Below are 17,485 nucleotides of genomic sequence, written 5' to 3'. Positions count from 1 at the left end.
TGTATTTTATTTCTCAGAATAGTTCCTGATTACACTAAAGAGGGTTTTTGGTCTCTCTTACTACAGAGAACCCTTGGTTTGGGTTTGAACATAATTTTCTGTTCAGTTGAATTTCAAACGCCGGATAACGTCTAGCTCAGAGTTGATGGAATCAGCTATTTTCACTTGAAATTGACTTAAATGGTGCAGATCTCAGTTCCTTGTCGATTTACATTCACTGCTCCTACAGTTATTCATTTTATATAATCTTTGTTGTTTTGTCTTTGTCTATAGTTTCTCTTAATGCTAGGGGGGATACGAAACAATGTAAAAAGCACAAGGCCTTATTTTTATTTGCTAAACAATTTAGAACAGATTTTGAGTCTCACTCAATTTCGGCTGAGGCCAACTTCTGGAGGTCACAGTGGGGCGACGATATTTGTCTTTCCCATGGCTCTGAACGCTCCGCTGGTGTCACTACAATGAAAAATACCTTTGGTGGTAATATTCTACACTCTGTTACCCCTTTGGTGGTAATATTCTACACTCTGTTACCCCTTTGGTGGTAATATTCTACACTCTGTGACCCCTTTGGTGGTAATATTCTACACTCTGTGACCCCTTTGGTGGTAATATTCTACACTCTGTGACCCCTTTGGTGGAAATATTCTACACTCTGTGACCCCTTTGGTGGTAATATTCTACACTCTGTGACCCCTTTGGTGGTAATATTCTACACTCTGTGACCCCTTTGGTGGTAATATTCTACACTCTGTGACCCCTTTGGTGGTAATATTCTACACTCTGTGACCCCTTTGGTGGAAATATTCTACACTCTGTGACCCCTTTGGTGGTAATATTCTACACTCTGTGACTCCTTTGGTGGAAATATTCTACACTCTGTGACCCCTTTGGTGGTAATATTCTACACTCTGTGACCCCTTTGGTGGTAATATTCTACACTCTGTGACCCCTTTGGTTGTAATATTCTACACTCTGTGACCCCTTTGGTGGTAATATTCTACACTCTGTGACCCCTTTGGTGGTAATATTCTACACTCTGTGACCCCTTTGGTGGTAATATTCTACACTCTGTGACCCCTTTGGTGGTAATATTCTACACTCTGTGACCCCTTTGGTGGTAATATTCTACACTCTGTGACCCCTTTGGTGGTAATATTCTACACTCTGTGACCCCTTTGGTGGTAATATTCTACACTCTGTGACCCCTTTGGTGGTAATATTCTACACTCTGTGACCCCTTTGGTCACTTTATTTGTCTTGTGATCTGTTACAATGACATTACACTCATTACTGTAAACTTCTACGGGTACAACACCAAACATGAGAATGATCAGTTACAATGACATTACGCTCATTACTGTAAACTTCTACGGGTACAATACCAAACATGAGAATGATCAGTTACAATGACATTACACTCATTACTGTAAACTTCTACGGGTACAACACCAAACATGAGAATGATGAGTTGCTTGAATCTATAGAGAAACATATACTTCATTGGTTATCTAAATGTATCTATTATCTACGTTTCCCACTTCGTTATTATTGATAGGAGGGGACTTTAACATCACTATAGATAATTCAACTGATAGATGGCCCCCAGGTAGGCCAACCAATCAGAATTTGGGTGTAATACTTTTTATGGAGAAGTTTGATCTTACTGATATATGGAGAGAGAGGTTTCCAACAAAACAGGTTCCAGACAACCCAGAATAGATTTAGGTTTATATCGAAATGTATTGAAAGTGAGTGTGTTACTACATATTTGTACTGCTCCCCTCACAGACCATAGGGCTATTTACATTGATATCAACATATTTACCCCTGATACTAACCTTGGTAGAGCATCCTACTGGAAGCTAAATAGCTTGTTATTAAATAATGATTTAGTTAAGTTTGAGGTTAAATATCTGCTTTCACACTTTTGGGAAAGGGCTTGTGAAGAAAAATCTTACTGCAAGAACTGGGAGCTCTTTAAATTTGAGATCTTGCTAAAACCAGAAGAGCTGAGGAGGAAAGGGTGATCGTTAAGGTAACTTGCCTTTCTCAGAGGTCCCCATCCAGCCTCTTGGCTCGTTAAGGTAACTTCCCTTTCTCAGAGGTCCCCAGCCAGCCTCTTGGCTCATTAAGGTAACTTCCCTTTCTCAGAGGTCCCCAGCCAGCCTCTTGGATCATTAAGGTAACTTCCCTTTCTCAGAGGTCCCCAGCCAGCCTCTTGGATCATTAAGGTAACTTGCCTTTCTCAGAGGTCCCCATCCAGCCTCTCGGGGAAGAAGAAGATGGAACTGATGGAGTTACAAAACCAACTGGATAATAGAGATGTATTAAATCAACTGGATAATAGAGGGAGATTAAAATCAACTGGATAATAGAGGGAGATTCAATCAACTGGATAATAGAGGGAGATTAAAATCAACTGGATAATAGAGATTGATTAAATCAACTGGATAATAGAGGGAGATTAAAATCAACTGGATAATAGAGATGGATTAAATCAACTGGATAATAGAGATGTATTAAATCAACTGGATAATAGAGATGGATTAAATCAACTGGATAATAGAGATGGATTAAAATCAACTGGATAATAGAGATGGATAAAATCAACTGGATAATAGAGGGAGATTAAATCAACTGGATAATAGAGATGGATTAAATCAACTGGATAGTAGAGGGAGATTAAAATCAACTGGATAATAAAGGGAGATTAAATCAACTGGATAATAGAGAGAGATTCAAATCAACTGGATAATAGAGATGGATTAAATCAACTGGATAATAGAGGGAGATTATAATCAACTGGATAATAGAGAGAGATTAAATCAACTGGATAATAGAGGGAGATTAAATCAACTGGATAATAGAGATGGATTAAATCAACTGGATAATAGAGGGAGATTAAATCAACTGGATAATAGAGGGAGATTAAATCAACTGGATAATAGAGGGAGATTAAATCAACTGGATAATAGAGAGAGATTAAATCAACTGGATAATAGAGGTAGATTAAATCAACTGGATAATAGGGATGGATTAAATCATCTGGATAATATAGGGAGATTAAATTCTTCACACAGATATTATATATGGAATAATCGGGACATATTGTATAAAAATAATTATTTGTTTTCAGAATATTGGTTCCAAAATAATATCCTATTGGAGCCTCTGGTAAATGCAGAGGGTCTTTTACTCAGTTATAAAGAATTCTGATCACTTTACAAGGTCCCTGTAACACCTAAAGATTTTGCCATTGTTTTAGATTCCATTCCCTCCGGTGTTGCTGTATTATTCAGGAACCTGTCAAGACCCTCAGACCTTCCATTGACCCTGTTGACTCATCGGTCGCGGCCGGCCCAGGTATCTTCCATTGACCCTGTTGACTCATCGGTCGCGGCCGGCACAGGTATCTTCCATTGACCCTGTTGACTCATCGGTCGCGGCCGGCCCAGGTATCTTCCATTGACCCTGTTGACTCATCGGTCACGGCCGGCACAGGTATCTTCCATTGACCCTGTTGACTCATCGGTCGCGGCCGGCACAGGTATCTTCCATTGACCCTGTTGACTCATCAGTAGGGTCATGGCATCATGGGTCTCCAGGTCGCGGCCGGCCCAGGTATCTTCCATTGACCCTGTTGACTCATCAGTAGGGTCATTGCCTCATGGGTCTCCCGGTCGCGGCCGGCACAGGTATCGACCCAGCATCTGTAGCAACGCAGTTTGCACTGCGATGCAGTGTCTTAGACCGCTGCGCCACCCGGGAGCCCCCATGATATAATGCCTTGCACAAAGTATCAAAATACAAAAATACTACTTACACCTGTTTGGGCTGAGCCAACGAATCCGCTAACGGGATCGATATGACAACAGCCAGTGAAAGTGCAGGGCGCCAAATTCAAACAACAGAAATCTCATTAAATCTCATTAAAATTCCTCAAACATACAAGTATTTTACACCATTTTAAAGATTTTAAAGATATACTTCTTGTTAATCCCACCACAGTGTCTGATTTCAAAAAGGCTTTACGATGAAAGCACACCATGCGATTATGTTAGGTGAGTGCCTAGTCACAGAAAAACACAACCATTTTTCCAGCCAAAGAGAAGAGTCACAAAAAGCAGAAATAGAGATAAATGAATCACTAACCTTTGATGATCTTCATCAGATGACACCCATAGGACTTCATGTTACACAATACATGTATGTTTTGTTCGATAAAGTTCATATTTATATCAAAAAATCTCAGTAGTTATGTTCAGTAGTTCCAAAACATCCAGTGATTTTGCAGAGAGCCACATCAATTTACATAAATACTCATAACAAACATTGCTAAAAGATACAACTGTTATGCTGTAACGGCTTTCTTCCTGGGAAGGAGAGGACCAAAGTGCAGCGTGGTGAGTGTTCAACATCTTTAATAAAGACGAATACCGAGAACACTACAAATATACAAAACAATAACCTAAATATGGTTCCCAATCAGAGACAATGTCTAACACCTGCCTCTGATTGAGAACTATATCAGGCCCAAACACAGAAACAGACAAACTAGACACACAACATAGAATGCCCACCCAGCTCACGTCCTGACCAACACTAAAATGAGGAAAACACACAAGAACTATGGAAAGCAAGCTAACTTTCACATGAACACGCGTGGTCAGCTCATGCCTCTCTGGCAGAGCCCTGACTTAATCCCCTCTCATTCCCCCCACTTCACAGTAGAAGCATCGCACAAGGTTCTAAAGTCTGTTGACATCTAGTGGAAGCCTTAGGAAGTGCAATATGACCCCATAGACACTGTGTATTCGATATGAAAAGAGTTGAAAAACTACAAACCTCAGATTTCCCACTTCCTGGTTGGATTTTTTCTCAGGTTATTGCCTGCCAGTTCTGTTATACTCACAGACATCATTCAAACAGTTTTAGAAACTTCAGAGTGTTTTCAATCCAATACTACTAATAATATGCATATATTAGCATCTGGGACTGAGTGACTACAGTTTGCATTGAATTGTGGGTCATATCAACCCCGCAAGTGACCAAAGTTGTTCACTCGCTCCCTCGAGCTAAATCGAGGGTCAAGGGGGGGTCCAACGTTTGTGAATTGGACCTCCACTTCAGATGGAAATCGAACTACATCCAGTCCCGCCCCCCCCCCCCCCCCCCCCGAGGGAAAGTGGCTAGCGCAAAGGGCTGAGGGGGTAAAAAATAACATGTTTAGACTGCAGCCCCTGTTCAGATAATAATGGGGCGTTCACGTGCTATCAGATAATAATGGGGCGTTCACTATCGGAGTTATCGGAAGCTCAGATAATAATGGGGCGTTCACTATCGGAGTTATCGGAAGCTCAGATAATAGTGGGGCGTTCACTATCGAAGTTATCGGAAGCTCGGATAATAATGGGGCGTTCACTATCGGAGTTATCGGAAGCTCGGAAGTTACAAGTGGGAAATTTCATTTGAATGAGTCTAGACTGAATACCCGTCTTTTAGCTAACATTCCACTCCTTGGAATGTTAGCTAAAAGACTGATTGGCCTTTTAGGCAATGTCAATGTTCAATATGCAGCCTGATTTACAGCGCAGTTTCTGATTGGTACTTGGAAACCACATCAATGTTCAATATGCAGCCTGATTTACAGCGCAGTTTCTGATTGGTACTTGGAAACCACATCAATGTTCAATATGCAGCCTGATTTACAGCGCAGTTTCTGATTGGTACTTGGAAACCACATCAATATTTTCCATGATGACGTTATGGAACATAAACTGCACGCAATTTTGGCTCAATTTAGAATTCGAATTTTCACAACAACATCAACAAACAATACCGCCGTGACCTTGTGAGAAGACAGTGGCAATGCAAGATCATGTTGTTCATAGCAGCTAGAGAGGACTAGAGAGGACTGGAGAGGACTAGAGAGGACTGGAGAGGACTAGAGAGGACTGGAGAGGGCTATAGAGGACTGGAGAGGACTAGAGAGGACTAGAGAGGACTGGAGAGGACTGGAGAGGACTGGAGAGGACTAGAGAGGACTGGAGAGGACTGGAGAGGGCTAGAGAGGACTCCGCAATGAGAGATATATAATGATAGATTCACTCAAGTTATATGGGGTCGTAGTAGTTACACTATATGACCAAAAGTATGTGGACATCTGCTCGTTAAACATCTCATTCCAAAATCATGGGCTTTAATATGGAGTTGATCCCCCCCCTTTGCTAGATGTAGGAACATTGCTGCTATAACAGACTTCACTCTTCTGGGAAGGCTTCCCACTAGATGTAGGAACATTGCTGCTATAACAGCCTCCACTCTTCTGGGAAGGCTTTCCACTAGATGTAGGAACATTGCTGCTATAACAGACTTCACTCTTCTGGGAAGGCTTCCCACTAGATGTAGGAACATTGCTGCTATAACAGACTTCACTCTTCTGGGAAGGCTTCCCACTAGATGTAGGAACATTGCTGCTATAACAGCCTCCACTCTTCTGGGAAGGCTTCCCACTAGATGTAGGAACATTGCTGCTATTACAGCCTCCACTCTTCTGGGAAGGCTTTCCACTAGATGTTGGAACATTGCTGCTATAGCAGCCTCCATCCACTCTTCTGGGAAGGCTTTCCACTAGATGTAGGAACATTGCTGCTATAACTGCCTCCACTCTTCTGGGAAGGCTTTCCACTAGATGTAGGAACATTGCTGCTATAGCAGCCTCCATCCACTCTTCTGGGAAGGCTTTCCACTAGATGTAGGAACATTGCTGCTACAACAGCCTCCACTCTTCTGGGAAGGCTTTCCACTAGATGTAGGAACATTGCTGCTATAACAGCCTTCACTCTTCTGGGAAGGCTTTCCACTAGATGTAGGAACATTGCTGCTATAACAGCCTCCACTCTTCTGGGAAGGCTTTCCACTAGATGTTGGAACATTGCTTGGGGACTTGTTCAGCCACAAGAGCATTAGTGAGGTCGGGCACCGATGTTGGGTGCTTAGGTCTGAACCATGAAAAACAGCATCATCAATCCAGAGAACGTGTTTCCACTGCTCCAGATTCCAATGGCAGCAAGCTTTCCACTCCACTCCAGCCGATGCTTGGCATTGAGGTGATCTTATGCTTGTGTGCAGCTGCTCGGCCATGGAGACCCATTTCAAGACACTCCCGACGAACAGTTATTGTGTTGACGTTGCTTCCACTAATTGGAAGGGGCGTCCACATAGTGTACGAACTGTGTGTGTGTGTGTGCGTGCGTGTGTGTGTACGTTCCAGTTGAATCCCATTAAAGAGATGAATGAAACACACAACTGCCACCAGTCACCACCACACTAATCACATAATCATCATTCCTCACACTAATCACATAATCATCATTCCTCACACTAATCACATAATCATCATTCCTCACACTAATCACATAATCATCATGACTTGATTACATTTGTTCTCTCAACATTATTATAATGCTCATTTCTGTTAAATAATGTCCCTCTTTCTTATTAGGAGATGGAGTCCAGACAGAAACTTTCTGGATGGACATAGAAAGTATTAGTGAACTCACACACACAGACACAGACACACACAGACACACACACACACACAGACACACACAGACACAGACACACAGACACAGACACACACAGACACACACAGACACAGACACACAGACACACACACACACAAACACACACAGACACAGACACACACACAGACACAGACACTCACACACACAGACACACCCTAAAAGGACACATCAATCAAAGCCACCAGCGCAACTCAGACATATGTCTCCTTTTCCAGCTCAGACATATGTCTCCTTTCCTAAAAACATAGTCAACATTATTATTATCAAATGAATTGACCAGGAACGTTTGAATAGGGGGGAGAGAGACAGCTATACTATCACTAGAGACGTTGCTTATGCCTGATTCCACAGGATGTGTCTTTCCAAACTGTTTGGGGTTTTTTTTAACTAAGGAAGCCTGGAGGTTTTTACTTCAACGTGTAGACGATAAAAGGCCACATCATTTGTGATCCTCCCTTTACCCTTTTGACTTATTCCACCTTTTGTGTTACAGTTTGAATTTAGAATGGTGCCTGAAGGAAACGAGGGCTGTTTTATAGGCTCCTGACCAATCGTGACCCAGCACCGCTTTTCAGCCATATGTAGCAACATTTTAAATGGTGTTTTTACATTGGTTAAAATTAAAAGAGAGCTACACAATGGTATATCATACACTGCAGTTGAGGAACACTGGGGAAAGTCATTCTGCTTTGAATGTTGATAAACTTGTAACTCTACTTCTGAGCAAATGGCCCTTGAACGTTTTGGTGCACCTACTGGGGAGCTCTTCTTTCTCTACGCTCATTCAGCAACGTTCACACCCTCTTAAGCCTTAGCCCCCACCCATCTCTTTAAGGATTCACATGTGAGGCCATGTGTTAAACAGAGGGAGTAGTGTAGTAAACAACCAAAGATTAAGACTAAAAGTGGTGAAAGTAGTAGACTACAATAAGGAAAAACTCCAGGTTAAAATACACTTTATCTAGTCCTTGGTCAATATACTGACTTTGGTGCAGGTCATGTTGTTTTACACGTCACCATCTCTGGTAAACACACACTATATCAATTAAAATACACGTTTATTTGTCACATGTGCAGGATACAGGAGGTGTAAACTGTACAGTGAAATAGTTACTGGCATAGTGGTAACAAAAAACAGAACGTGTCAATATATTAAAACAAGAACAACAAGTGTCAATGCCAGTAGAGAAAGAAGAATACAAGAACAATATAAATAACCATATCAGTGATACTGGTGATAGATGAGGTAGTTACAGTTGAAGTCGGAAGTTTACATACACCTTAGCCAAATACATTTAAATTCAGTTTTTGACACTGTGTGCTCGCGTTATAAGGGGACATCGGCAGACTCGATCCTCTGTCAATTAGTAGACGACGTGAGAAACATTTTCACAGAACTACTGAAAGTAACAAAAATGCAGTTTTCATGTTCTAGTATCAAAACAGTCATTAAACCAAGTGGAAACCTACAGTCATTAAACCAAGTGGAAACCAGCCTGAAGCGGTTTGTGTTCTTCTTTTGGGCTCCTTTTATTTCTGAGGTGCCACATCCACGACTGCATAAATTCTCGTGGACATTTTTTTGACTTCACTAATTTTCTCACGCCGAAACCAGATGAGATACATAGCTAGTTAAATCAGAGCTTAAAAGCCTAAAATATGACATTATCGACGTCAGAGTGGACTGTTTTTTTTGTGACTTTACCCTTTTTTTGTGACTTTACCCTTTGCCAAAGTTTAAAAAAAATTGATAAGGAGTGCAACGGCGAATTGAGTTAATGCGCACACGCACACGAAAATATGCAAATAAATGCTAGAACGAGCCAATAGGATCTCACTAGCACGATTTTTGGCTCTGCCCACCTCCTTGCTTGTTCTGCCCACAATTATTAATTTTCACCCATTGGAAACAACAGGCTGTGGTCTATCTTCGTCAGGCTGTGGGTAACTGGTGCATGGAATCAGGCGCAGGAGAGCAGAGATGAGTGTAGTAAGGTAATTTATTCCACGAACAGCACCAAGTATAAAACAAAGACTAAAGGTGCGTGAAATAACCGGTCGCTCGTAAATAACGGGCAACAAACCCGTCAAACAATACCAGCCAACCAGTAACGACCTGAACATTATATACAAACAATACCAGCCAACCAGTAACAACCTGAACATTATATACAACAATACCAGCCAACAAGTAACGACCTGAACATTATATACAAACAATACCAGCCAACCAGTAACGACCTGACCATTATATACAACAATACCAGCCAACAAGTAACGACCTGAACATTATATACAAACAATACCAGCCAACAAGTAACGACCTGAACATTATATACAAACAATACCAGCCAACCAGTAACGACCTGAACATTATATACAACAATACCAGCCAACCAGTAACAACCTGAACATTATATACAAACAATACCAGCCAACCAGTAACGACCTGAACATTATATACAAACAATACCAGCCAACCAGTAACGACCTGAACATTATATACAACAATACCAGCCAACCAGTAACGACCTGAACATTATATACAAACAATACCAGCCAACCAGTAACGACCTGAACATTATATACAAACAATACCAGCCAACAAGTAACGACCTGAACATTATATACAACAATACCAGCCAACCAGTAACGACCTGAACATTATATACAAACAATACCAGCCAACAAGTAACGACCTGAACATTATATACAAACAATACCAGCCAACCAGTAACGACCTGAACATTATATACAAACAATACCAGCCAACCAGTAACGACCTGAACATTATATACAACAATACCAGCCAACCAGTAACGACCTGAACATTATATACAAACAATACCAGCCAACCAGTAACGACCTGAACATTATATACAAACAATACCAGCCAACAAGTAACGACCTGAACATTATATACAACAATACCAGCCAACCAGTAACGACCTGAACATTATATACAAACAATACCAGCCAACCAGTAACGACCTGAACATTATATACAAACAATACCAGCCAACAAGTAACGACCTGAACATTATATACAAACAATACCAGCCAACCAGTAACGACCTGAACATTATATACAAACAATACCAGCCAACCAGTAACGACCTGAACATTATATACAAACAATACCAGCCAACCAGTAACGACCTGAACATTATATACAAACAATACCAGCCAACCAGTAACGACCTGAACATTATATACAAACAATACCAGCCAACCAGTAACGACCTGAACATTATATACAAACAATACCAGCCAACCAGTAACGACCTGAACATTATATACAACAATACCAGCCAACCAGTAACGACCTGAACATTATATACAAACAATACCAGCCAACCAGTAACGACCTGAACATTATATACAACAATACCAGCCAACAAGTAACGACCTGAACATTATATACAAACAATACCAGCCAACCAGTAACGACCTGAACAATATATACAAACAATACCAGCCAACCAGTAACGACCTGAACATTATATACAAACAATACCAGCCAACCAGTAACGACCTGAACATTATATACAACAATACCAGCCAACCAGTAACGACCTGAACATTATATACAACAATACCAGCCAACCAGTAACGACCTGAACATTATATACAACAATACCAGCCAACCAGTAACGACCTGAACATTATATACAAACAATACCAGCCAACAAGTAACGACCTGAACATTATATACAACAATACCAGCCAACCAGTAACGACCTGAACATTATATACAAACAATACCAGCCAACCAGTAACGACCTGAACATTATATACAAACAATACCAGCCAACAAGTAACGACCTGAACATTATATACAAACAATACCAGCCAACCAGTAACGACCTGAACATTATATACAACAATACCAGCCAACCAGTAACGACCTGAACATTATATACAACAATACCAGCCAACAAGTAACGACCTGAACATTATATACAAACAATACCAGCCAACCAGTAACGACCTGAACATTATATACAAACAATACCAGCCAACCAGTAACGACCTGAACATTATATACAAACAATACCAGCCAACCAGTAACGACCTGAACATTATATACAAACAATACCAGCCAACCAGTAACGACCTGAACATTATATACAAACAATACCAGCCAACCAGTAACGACCTGAACATTATATACAAACAATACCAGCCAACCAGTAACGACCTGAACATTATATACAACAATACCAGCCAACCAGTAACGACCTGAACATTATATACAACAATACCAGCCAACCAGTAACGACCTGAACATTATATACAAACAATACCAGCCAACCAGTAACGACCTGAACATTATATACAAACAATACCAGCCAACCAGTAACGACCTGAACATTATATACAACAATACCAGCCAACCAGTAACGACCTGAACATTATATACAAACAATACCAGCCAACAAGTAACGACCTGAACATTATATACAAACAATACCAGCCAACCAGTAACGACCTGAACATTATATACAAACAATACCAGCCAACCAGTAACGACCTGAACATTATATACAAACACGCACACAAATATGGGGGAACCAGAGGGTTAAATAATGAACATGTAATTGGGGAATAGAAACAAGGTGTGTGGAAAACAAAAGACAAAACAAATGGAAAATGAAAAGTGGATCGGCGATAAGCTAGAAAGCCGGTGACGTCGACCGCCGAACGCCGCCCGAACAAGGAGAAGGACCGACTTTGGCGGAAGTCGTGACAATCTTGGGATAGTTATAAAAACATTAGCTAACGTTAGCATGCTCGCGCTAGCTAAGACTCAGTAGAGGGCGCACATAAGGAGAAAATTCAAGTATTTAATTCACTGTGTCATTTTGTTTTTTTCTCCAGGGTCGTCTCAGATTCAACTTGTCGGTTCAGCTGATCCAGTCGTTGCCTTGGCTGGTGACAACGTCATACTACCATGTTACCTGGAACCCAACGTCAGTGCTGTGGACATGATGGTGGAGTGGACAAGATCTGACCTGAAACCTCAAAGGGTCCATCTTTACCGTGAAGGTCGAGACTCCGACGGTGAACAGCTTCCGTCCTACAGGGGAAGGACATCACTGTTTAAAGAAGAACTGAAGAACAGCAATGTCTCTTTAAAACTGACCGGAGTTACCCTCTCTGATGCTGGAGACTACAAGTGCTTCATTCCAACACTGAAGGAAACAACCATTCCACTCATAGTTGGTAAATCATAAATACTGGAGTGAACAAGTGATCAGAGGTTTCTGAGTACAATCATAGCTCTATATGCTGAAAGGGGAAATGATCGTGTCTGTTTTTATATTGTATCTGTGTAGGTGCTGTATCTCAGCCAGTGATCTCTGTTTTATCTTGTATCTGTGTAGGTGCTGTATCTCAGCCAGTAATCTCTGTTTTATCTTGTATCTGTGTAGGTGCTGTATCTCAGCCAGTAATCTCTGTTTTATCTTGTATCTGTGTAGGTGCTGTATCTCAGCCAGTGATCTCTATTAATGGAACCAAAGACTGGGGGGTGGTCCTGAAGTGTGACTCCGGAGGCTGGTACCCACAGCCCGAGCTTGAGTGGTTGGACAGTCATGGAAACGTCCTCTCTGCTACTGAACCCACTGAGACAAGCAACTCAACAGAGACCGAGATGAACCCTGAGGGTCGCTACACCGTGAGACGATATGTCACCGTCCGGAACACTGACAACAACAGGTTCACCTGTAGAGTTGTACAGCCGCAGATCAACCAGACAAGGGAGACACAGATTCATGTCCCAGGTGAGGTTTTCATTGGTTAACCCGCGTACCTGAGACCTTTTCTTTAGATAGACTAGTGGAAAAGATCAGGTTTCCAATAGGATGACCTTGATGGTCTAAGCTGTTTTGAGTTGTATTATGTTATATACTATAATTTACTCCCTGTCATACAGTAGATATATAGGTGTTATAATGTGTTATAATGGTTCTACCTGTCATACAGTAGATATATAGGTGTTATAATGTGTTATAATGGTTCTACATGTCATACAGTAGATATATAGGTGTTATAATGTGTTATAATGGTTCTACCTGTCATACAGTAGATATATAGGTGTTATAATGTGTTATAATGGTTCTACCTGTCATACAGTAGATATATAGGTGTTATAATGGTTCTACCTGTCATACAGTAGATATATAGGTGTTATAATGGTTCTACCTGTCATACAGTAGATATATAGGTGTTATAATGGTTATACCTGTCATACAGTAGATATATAGGTGTTAAAATGGTTCTACCTGTCATACAGTAGATATATAGGTGTTATAATGTGTTATAATGGTTCTACCTGTCATACAGTAGATATATAGGTGTTATAATGTGTTATAATGGTTCTACCTGTCATACAGTAGATATATAGGTGTTATAATGGTTGTACCTGACATACAGTAGATATATAGGTGTTATAATGGTTCTACCTGTCATACAGTATATATATAGGTGTTATAATGGTTCTACCTGTCATACAGTAGATATATAGGTGTTATAATGGTTCTACCTGTCATACAGTAGATATATAGGTGTTATAATGGTTCTACCTGTCATACAGTAGATATATAGGTGTTATAATGGTTCTACCTGTCATACAGTAGATATATAGGTGTTATAATGGTTCTACCTGTCATACAGTAGATATATAGGTGTTATAATGGTTCTACCTGTCATACAGTAGATAAATAGGTGTTATAATGTGTTATAATGGTTCTACCTGTCATACAGTAGATATATAGGTGTTATAATGGTTCTACCTGTCATACAGTAGATATATAGGTGTTATAATGTGTTATAATGGTTCTACCTGTCATACAGTCGATATATAGGTGTTATAATGGTTCTACCTGTCATACAGTAGATAAATAGGTGTTATAATGTGTTATAATGGTTCTACCTGTCATACAGTAGATATATAGGTGTTATAATGGTTCTACCTGTCATACAGTAGATATATAGGTGTTATAATGTGTTATAATGGTTCTACCTGTCATACAGTAGATATATAGGTGTTATAATGTGTTATAATGGTTCTACGTGTCATACAGTAGATATATAGGTGTTATAATGTGTTATAATGGTTCTACCTGTCATACAGTAGATAAATAGGTGTTATAATGGTTCTACCTGTCATACAGTAGATATATAGGTGTTATAATGTGTTATAAGGGTTCTACCTGTCATACAGTAGATAAATAGGTGTTATAATGTGTCATAATGGTTCTACGTGTCATACAGTAGATATACAGGTGTTATAATGTGTTATAATGGTTCTACCTGTCATACAGTAGATATATAGGTGTTATAATGTGTTATAATGGTTCTACCTGTCATACAGTAGATATATAGGTGTTATAATGGTTCTACGTGTCATACAGTAGATATATAGGTGTTATAATGGTTCTACCTGTCTAACAGTAGATATATAGGTGTTATAATGGTTCTACCTGTCATACAGTAGATATATAGGTGTTATAATGGTTCTACCTGTCATACAGTAGATATATAGGTGTTATAATGTGTTATAAGGGTTCTACCTGTCATACAGTAGATATATTGGTGTTTTAATGGTTCTACCTGTCACACAGTAGATATATAGGTGTTATAATGGTTCTACCTGTCATACAGTAGATATATAGGTGTTATAATGTGTTATAATTGTTCTACCTGTCATACAGGAGATATATAGGTGTTATAATGTGTTATAATTGTTCTACCTGTCATACAGGAGATATGTATGTGTTATAATGTGTTATAATGGTTCTACCTGTCATACAGTAGATATATAGGTGTTATAATGGTTCTACCTGTCATACAGTAGATATATAGGTGTTATAATGTGTTATAATTGTTCTACCTGTCATACAGGAGATATGTATGTGTTATAATGTGTTATAATGGTTCTACCTGTCATACAGTAGATATATAGGTGTTATAATGGTTCTACCTGTCATACAGTAGATATATAGGTGTTATAATGTGTTATAAGGGTTCTACCTGTCATACAGTAGATATATAGGTGTTATAATGTGTTATAATGGTTCTACCTGTCATACAGTAGATATATAGGTGTTATAATGTGTTATAATGGTTCTACCTGTCATACAGTAGATATATAGGTGTTATAATGGTTCTACGTGTCATACAGTAGATATATAGGTGTTATAATGGTTCTACCTGTCTAACAGTAGATATATAGGTGTTATAATGGTTATACCTGTCATACAGTAGATATATAGGTGTTATAATTGTTCTACCTGTCATACAGTAGATATATAGGTGTTATAATGTGTTATAAGGGTTCTACCTGTCATACAGTAGATATATTGGTGTTTTAATGGTTCTACCTGTCATACAGTAGATATATAGGTGTTATAATGGTTCTACCTGTCATACAGTAGATATATAGGTATTATAATGTGTTATAATGGTTCTACCTGTCATACAGTAGATATATAGGTGTTATAATGGTTCTACCTGTCATACAGTAGATATATAGGTGTTATAATGGTTCTACCTGTCATACAGTAGATACATAGGTGTTATGTGTTATAATGGTTCTACCTGTCATACAGTAGATATATAGGTGTTATAATGGTTCTACCTGTCATACAGTAGATATATAGGTGTTATAATGGTTCTACCTGTCATACAGTAGATATATAGGTGTTGTAATGGTTCTACCTGTCATTCAGTAGATATATAGGTGTTATAATGGTTCTACCTGTCATACAGTAGATATATAGGTGTTATAATGGTTCTACCTGTCATACAGTAGATATATAGGTGTTATAATGTGTTATAATGGTTCTACCTGTCATACAGTAGATATATAGGTGTTATAATGTGTTATAATGGTTCTGTGTGTCATACAGTAGATATATATGTGTTATAATGTGTTATAATGGTTCTACCTGTCATACAGTAGATATATATGTGTTATAATGTGTTATAATGGTTCTACCTGTCATACAGTAGATATATAGGTGTTATAATGGTTCTACCTGTCATACAGTAGATATATAGGTGTTATAATGTGTTATAATGGTTCTACCTGTCATACAGTACATATATAGGTGTTATAATGGTTCTACCTGTCATACAGGAGATATGTATGTGTTTTTATGTTGTGTAATGTTTTAATGTTATAATAGTTCTTCTCTGTTTCAGACGATATGTTTCCTAGCGTGTGGAGGATTGTTGGTATAATAATACCAACTGTAGCAGCCATTGTAGCTGTTGTTGTGCTATTCTACTTTTGCAGAAAACATCGTCATAAACTCAAGAAAGAAGGTAGTTTTTTGTCTTGAACTCTGTGATTGTTACGATCAACTTCTTGGTTTTGTACCATTTTAATTGCTTGTTTCCTTTGTGCTGCCATTTAAATTATTGATTTGTAACTATTTATCTGTCATTTTAAGTGTTAAGGTACTGGCCTACTGTTTCAAATAACATTTTGTTTGTCACATGCTTCGTAAACAACAGGTGTAGACTAACACTGAAATGGTCCGTTTCCAACAATGCAGAGTTAAAGATAACATTTATTTTTAGCTTTGTTCTAGGAATACGATGCATTAAAACTAAAAGCAGATTTGCTCGTGGAGAACCTAGGAACCTCAAGAATTAATGGGTTACCCAACTCAGGTGTCTATACTTCAACTGCAAAGTTAGATAAGACAGAAGTTTATGAGATCTATGGGTCCATGGTGAAGTCCAGCCAACCTCTTGATACAGAATGCAGTGATCTATGGGTCCATGGTGAAGTCCAGCCAACCTCTTGATACAGAATGCAGAGATCTATGGGTCCATGGTGAAGTCCAGCCAACCTCTTGATACAGAATGCAGAGATCTATGGG

The 17,485-nt window shown here is 39.3% G+C and overlaps 1 protein-coding gene across 1 annotated transcript; it reads left to right on the top strand.

Annotated features, from left to right (window-relative positions):
- Positions 1–3,596: 3,596 nt before the first annotated feature.
- LOC139424169 (butyrophilin subfamily 2 member A2-like) lies at positions 3,597–16,939 on the top strand. The gene is made up of 4 exons (XM_071175852.1): positions 3,597–3,624; positions 12,471–12,815; positions 13,073–13,375; positions 16,800–16,939. Exons 1-4 carry the CDS (start codon positions 3,597–3,599, stop codon positions 16,937–16,939), a joined length of 816 nt encoding a protein of 271 aa, XP_071031953.1.
- The last annotated feature ends 546 nt before the right edge of the window (positions 16,940–17,485 follow it).

Source organism: Oncorhynchus clarkii, chromosome 13, assembly GCF_045791955.1.
Source record: "Oncorhynchus clarkii lewisi isolate Uvic-CL-2024 chromosome 13, UVic_Ocla_1.0, whole genome shotgun sequence".
Classification (NCBI taxonomy): Eukaryota; Metazoa; Chordata; class Actinopteri; order Salmoniformes; family Salmonidae; genus Oncorhynchus; species Oncorhynchus clarkii.
The sequence above is the reverse complement of the archived record's forward strand: the minus strand, read 5'-3'. Positions and strand labels throughout refer to the sequence as shown.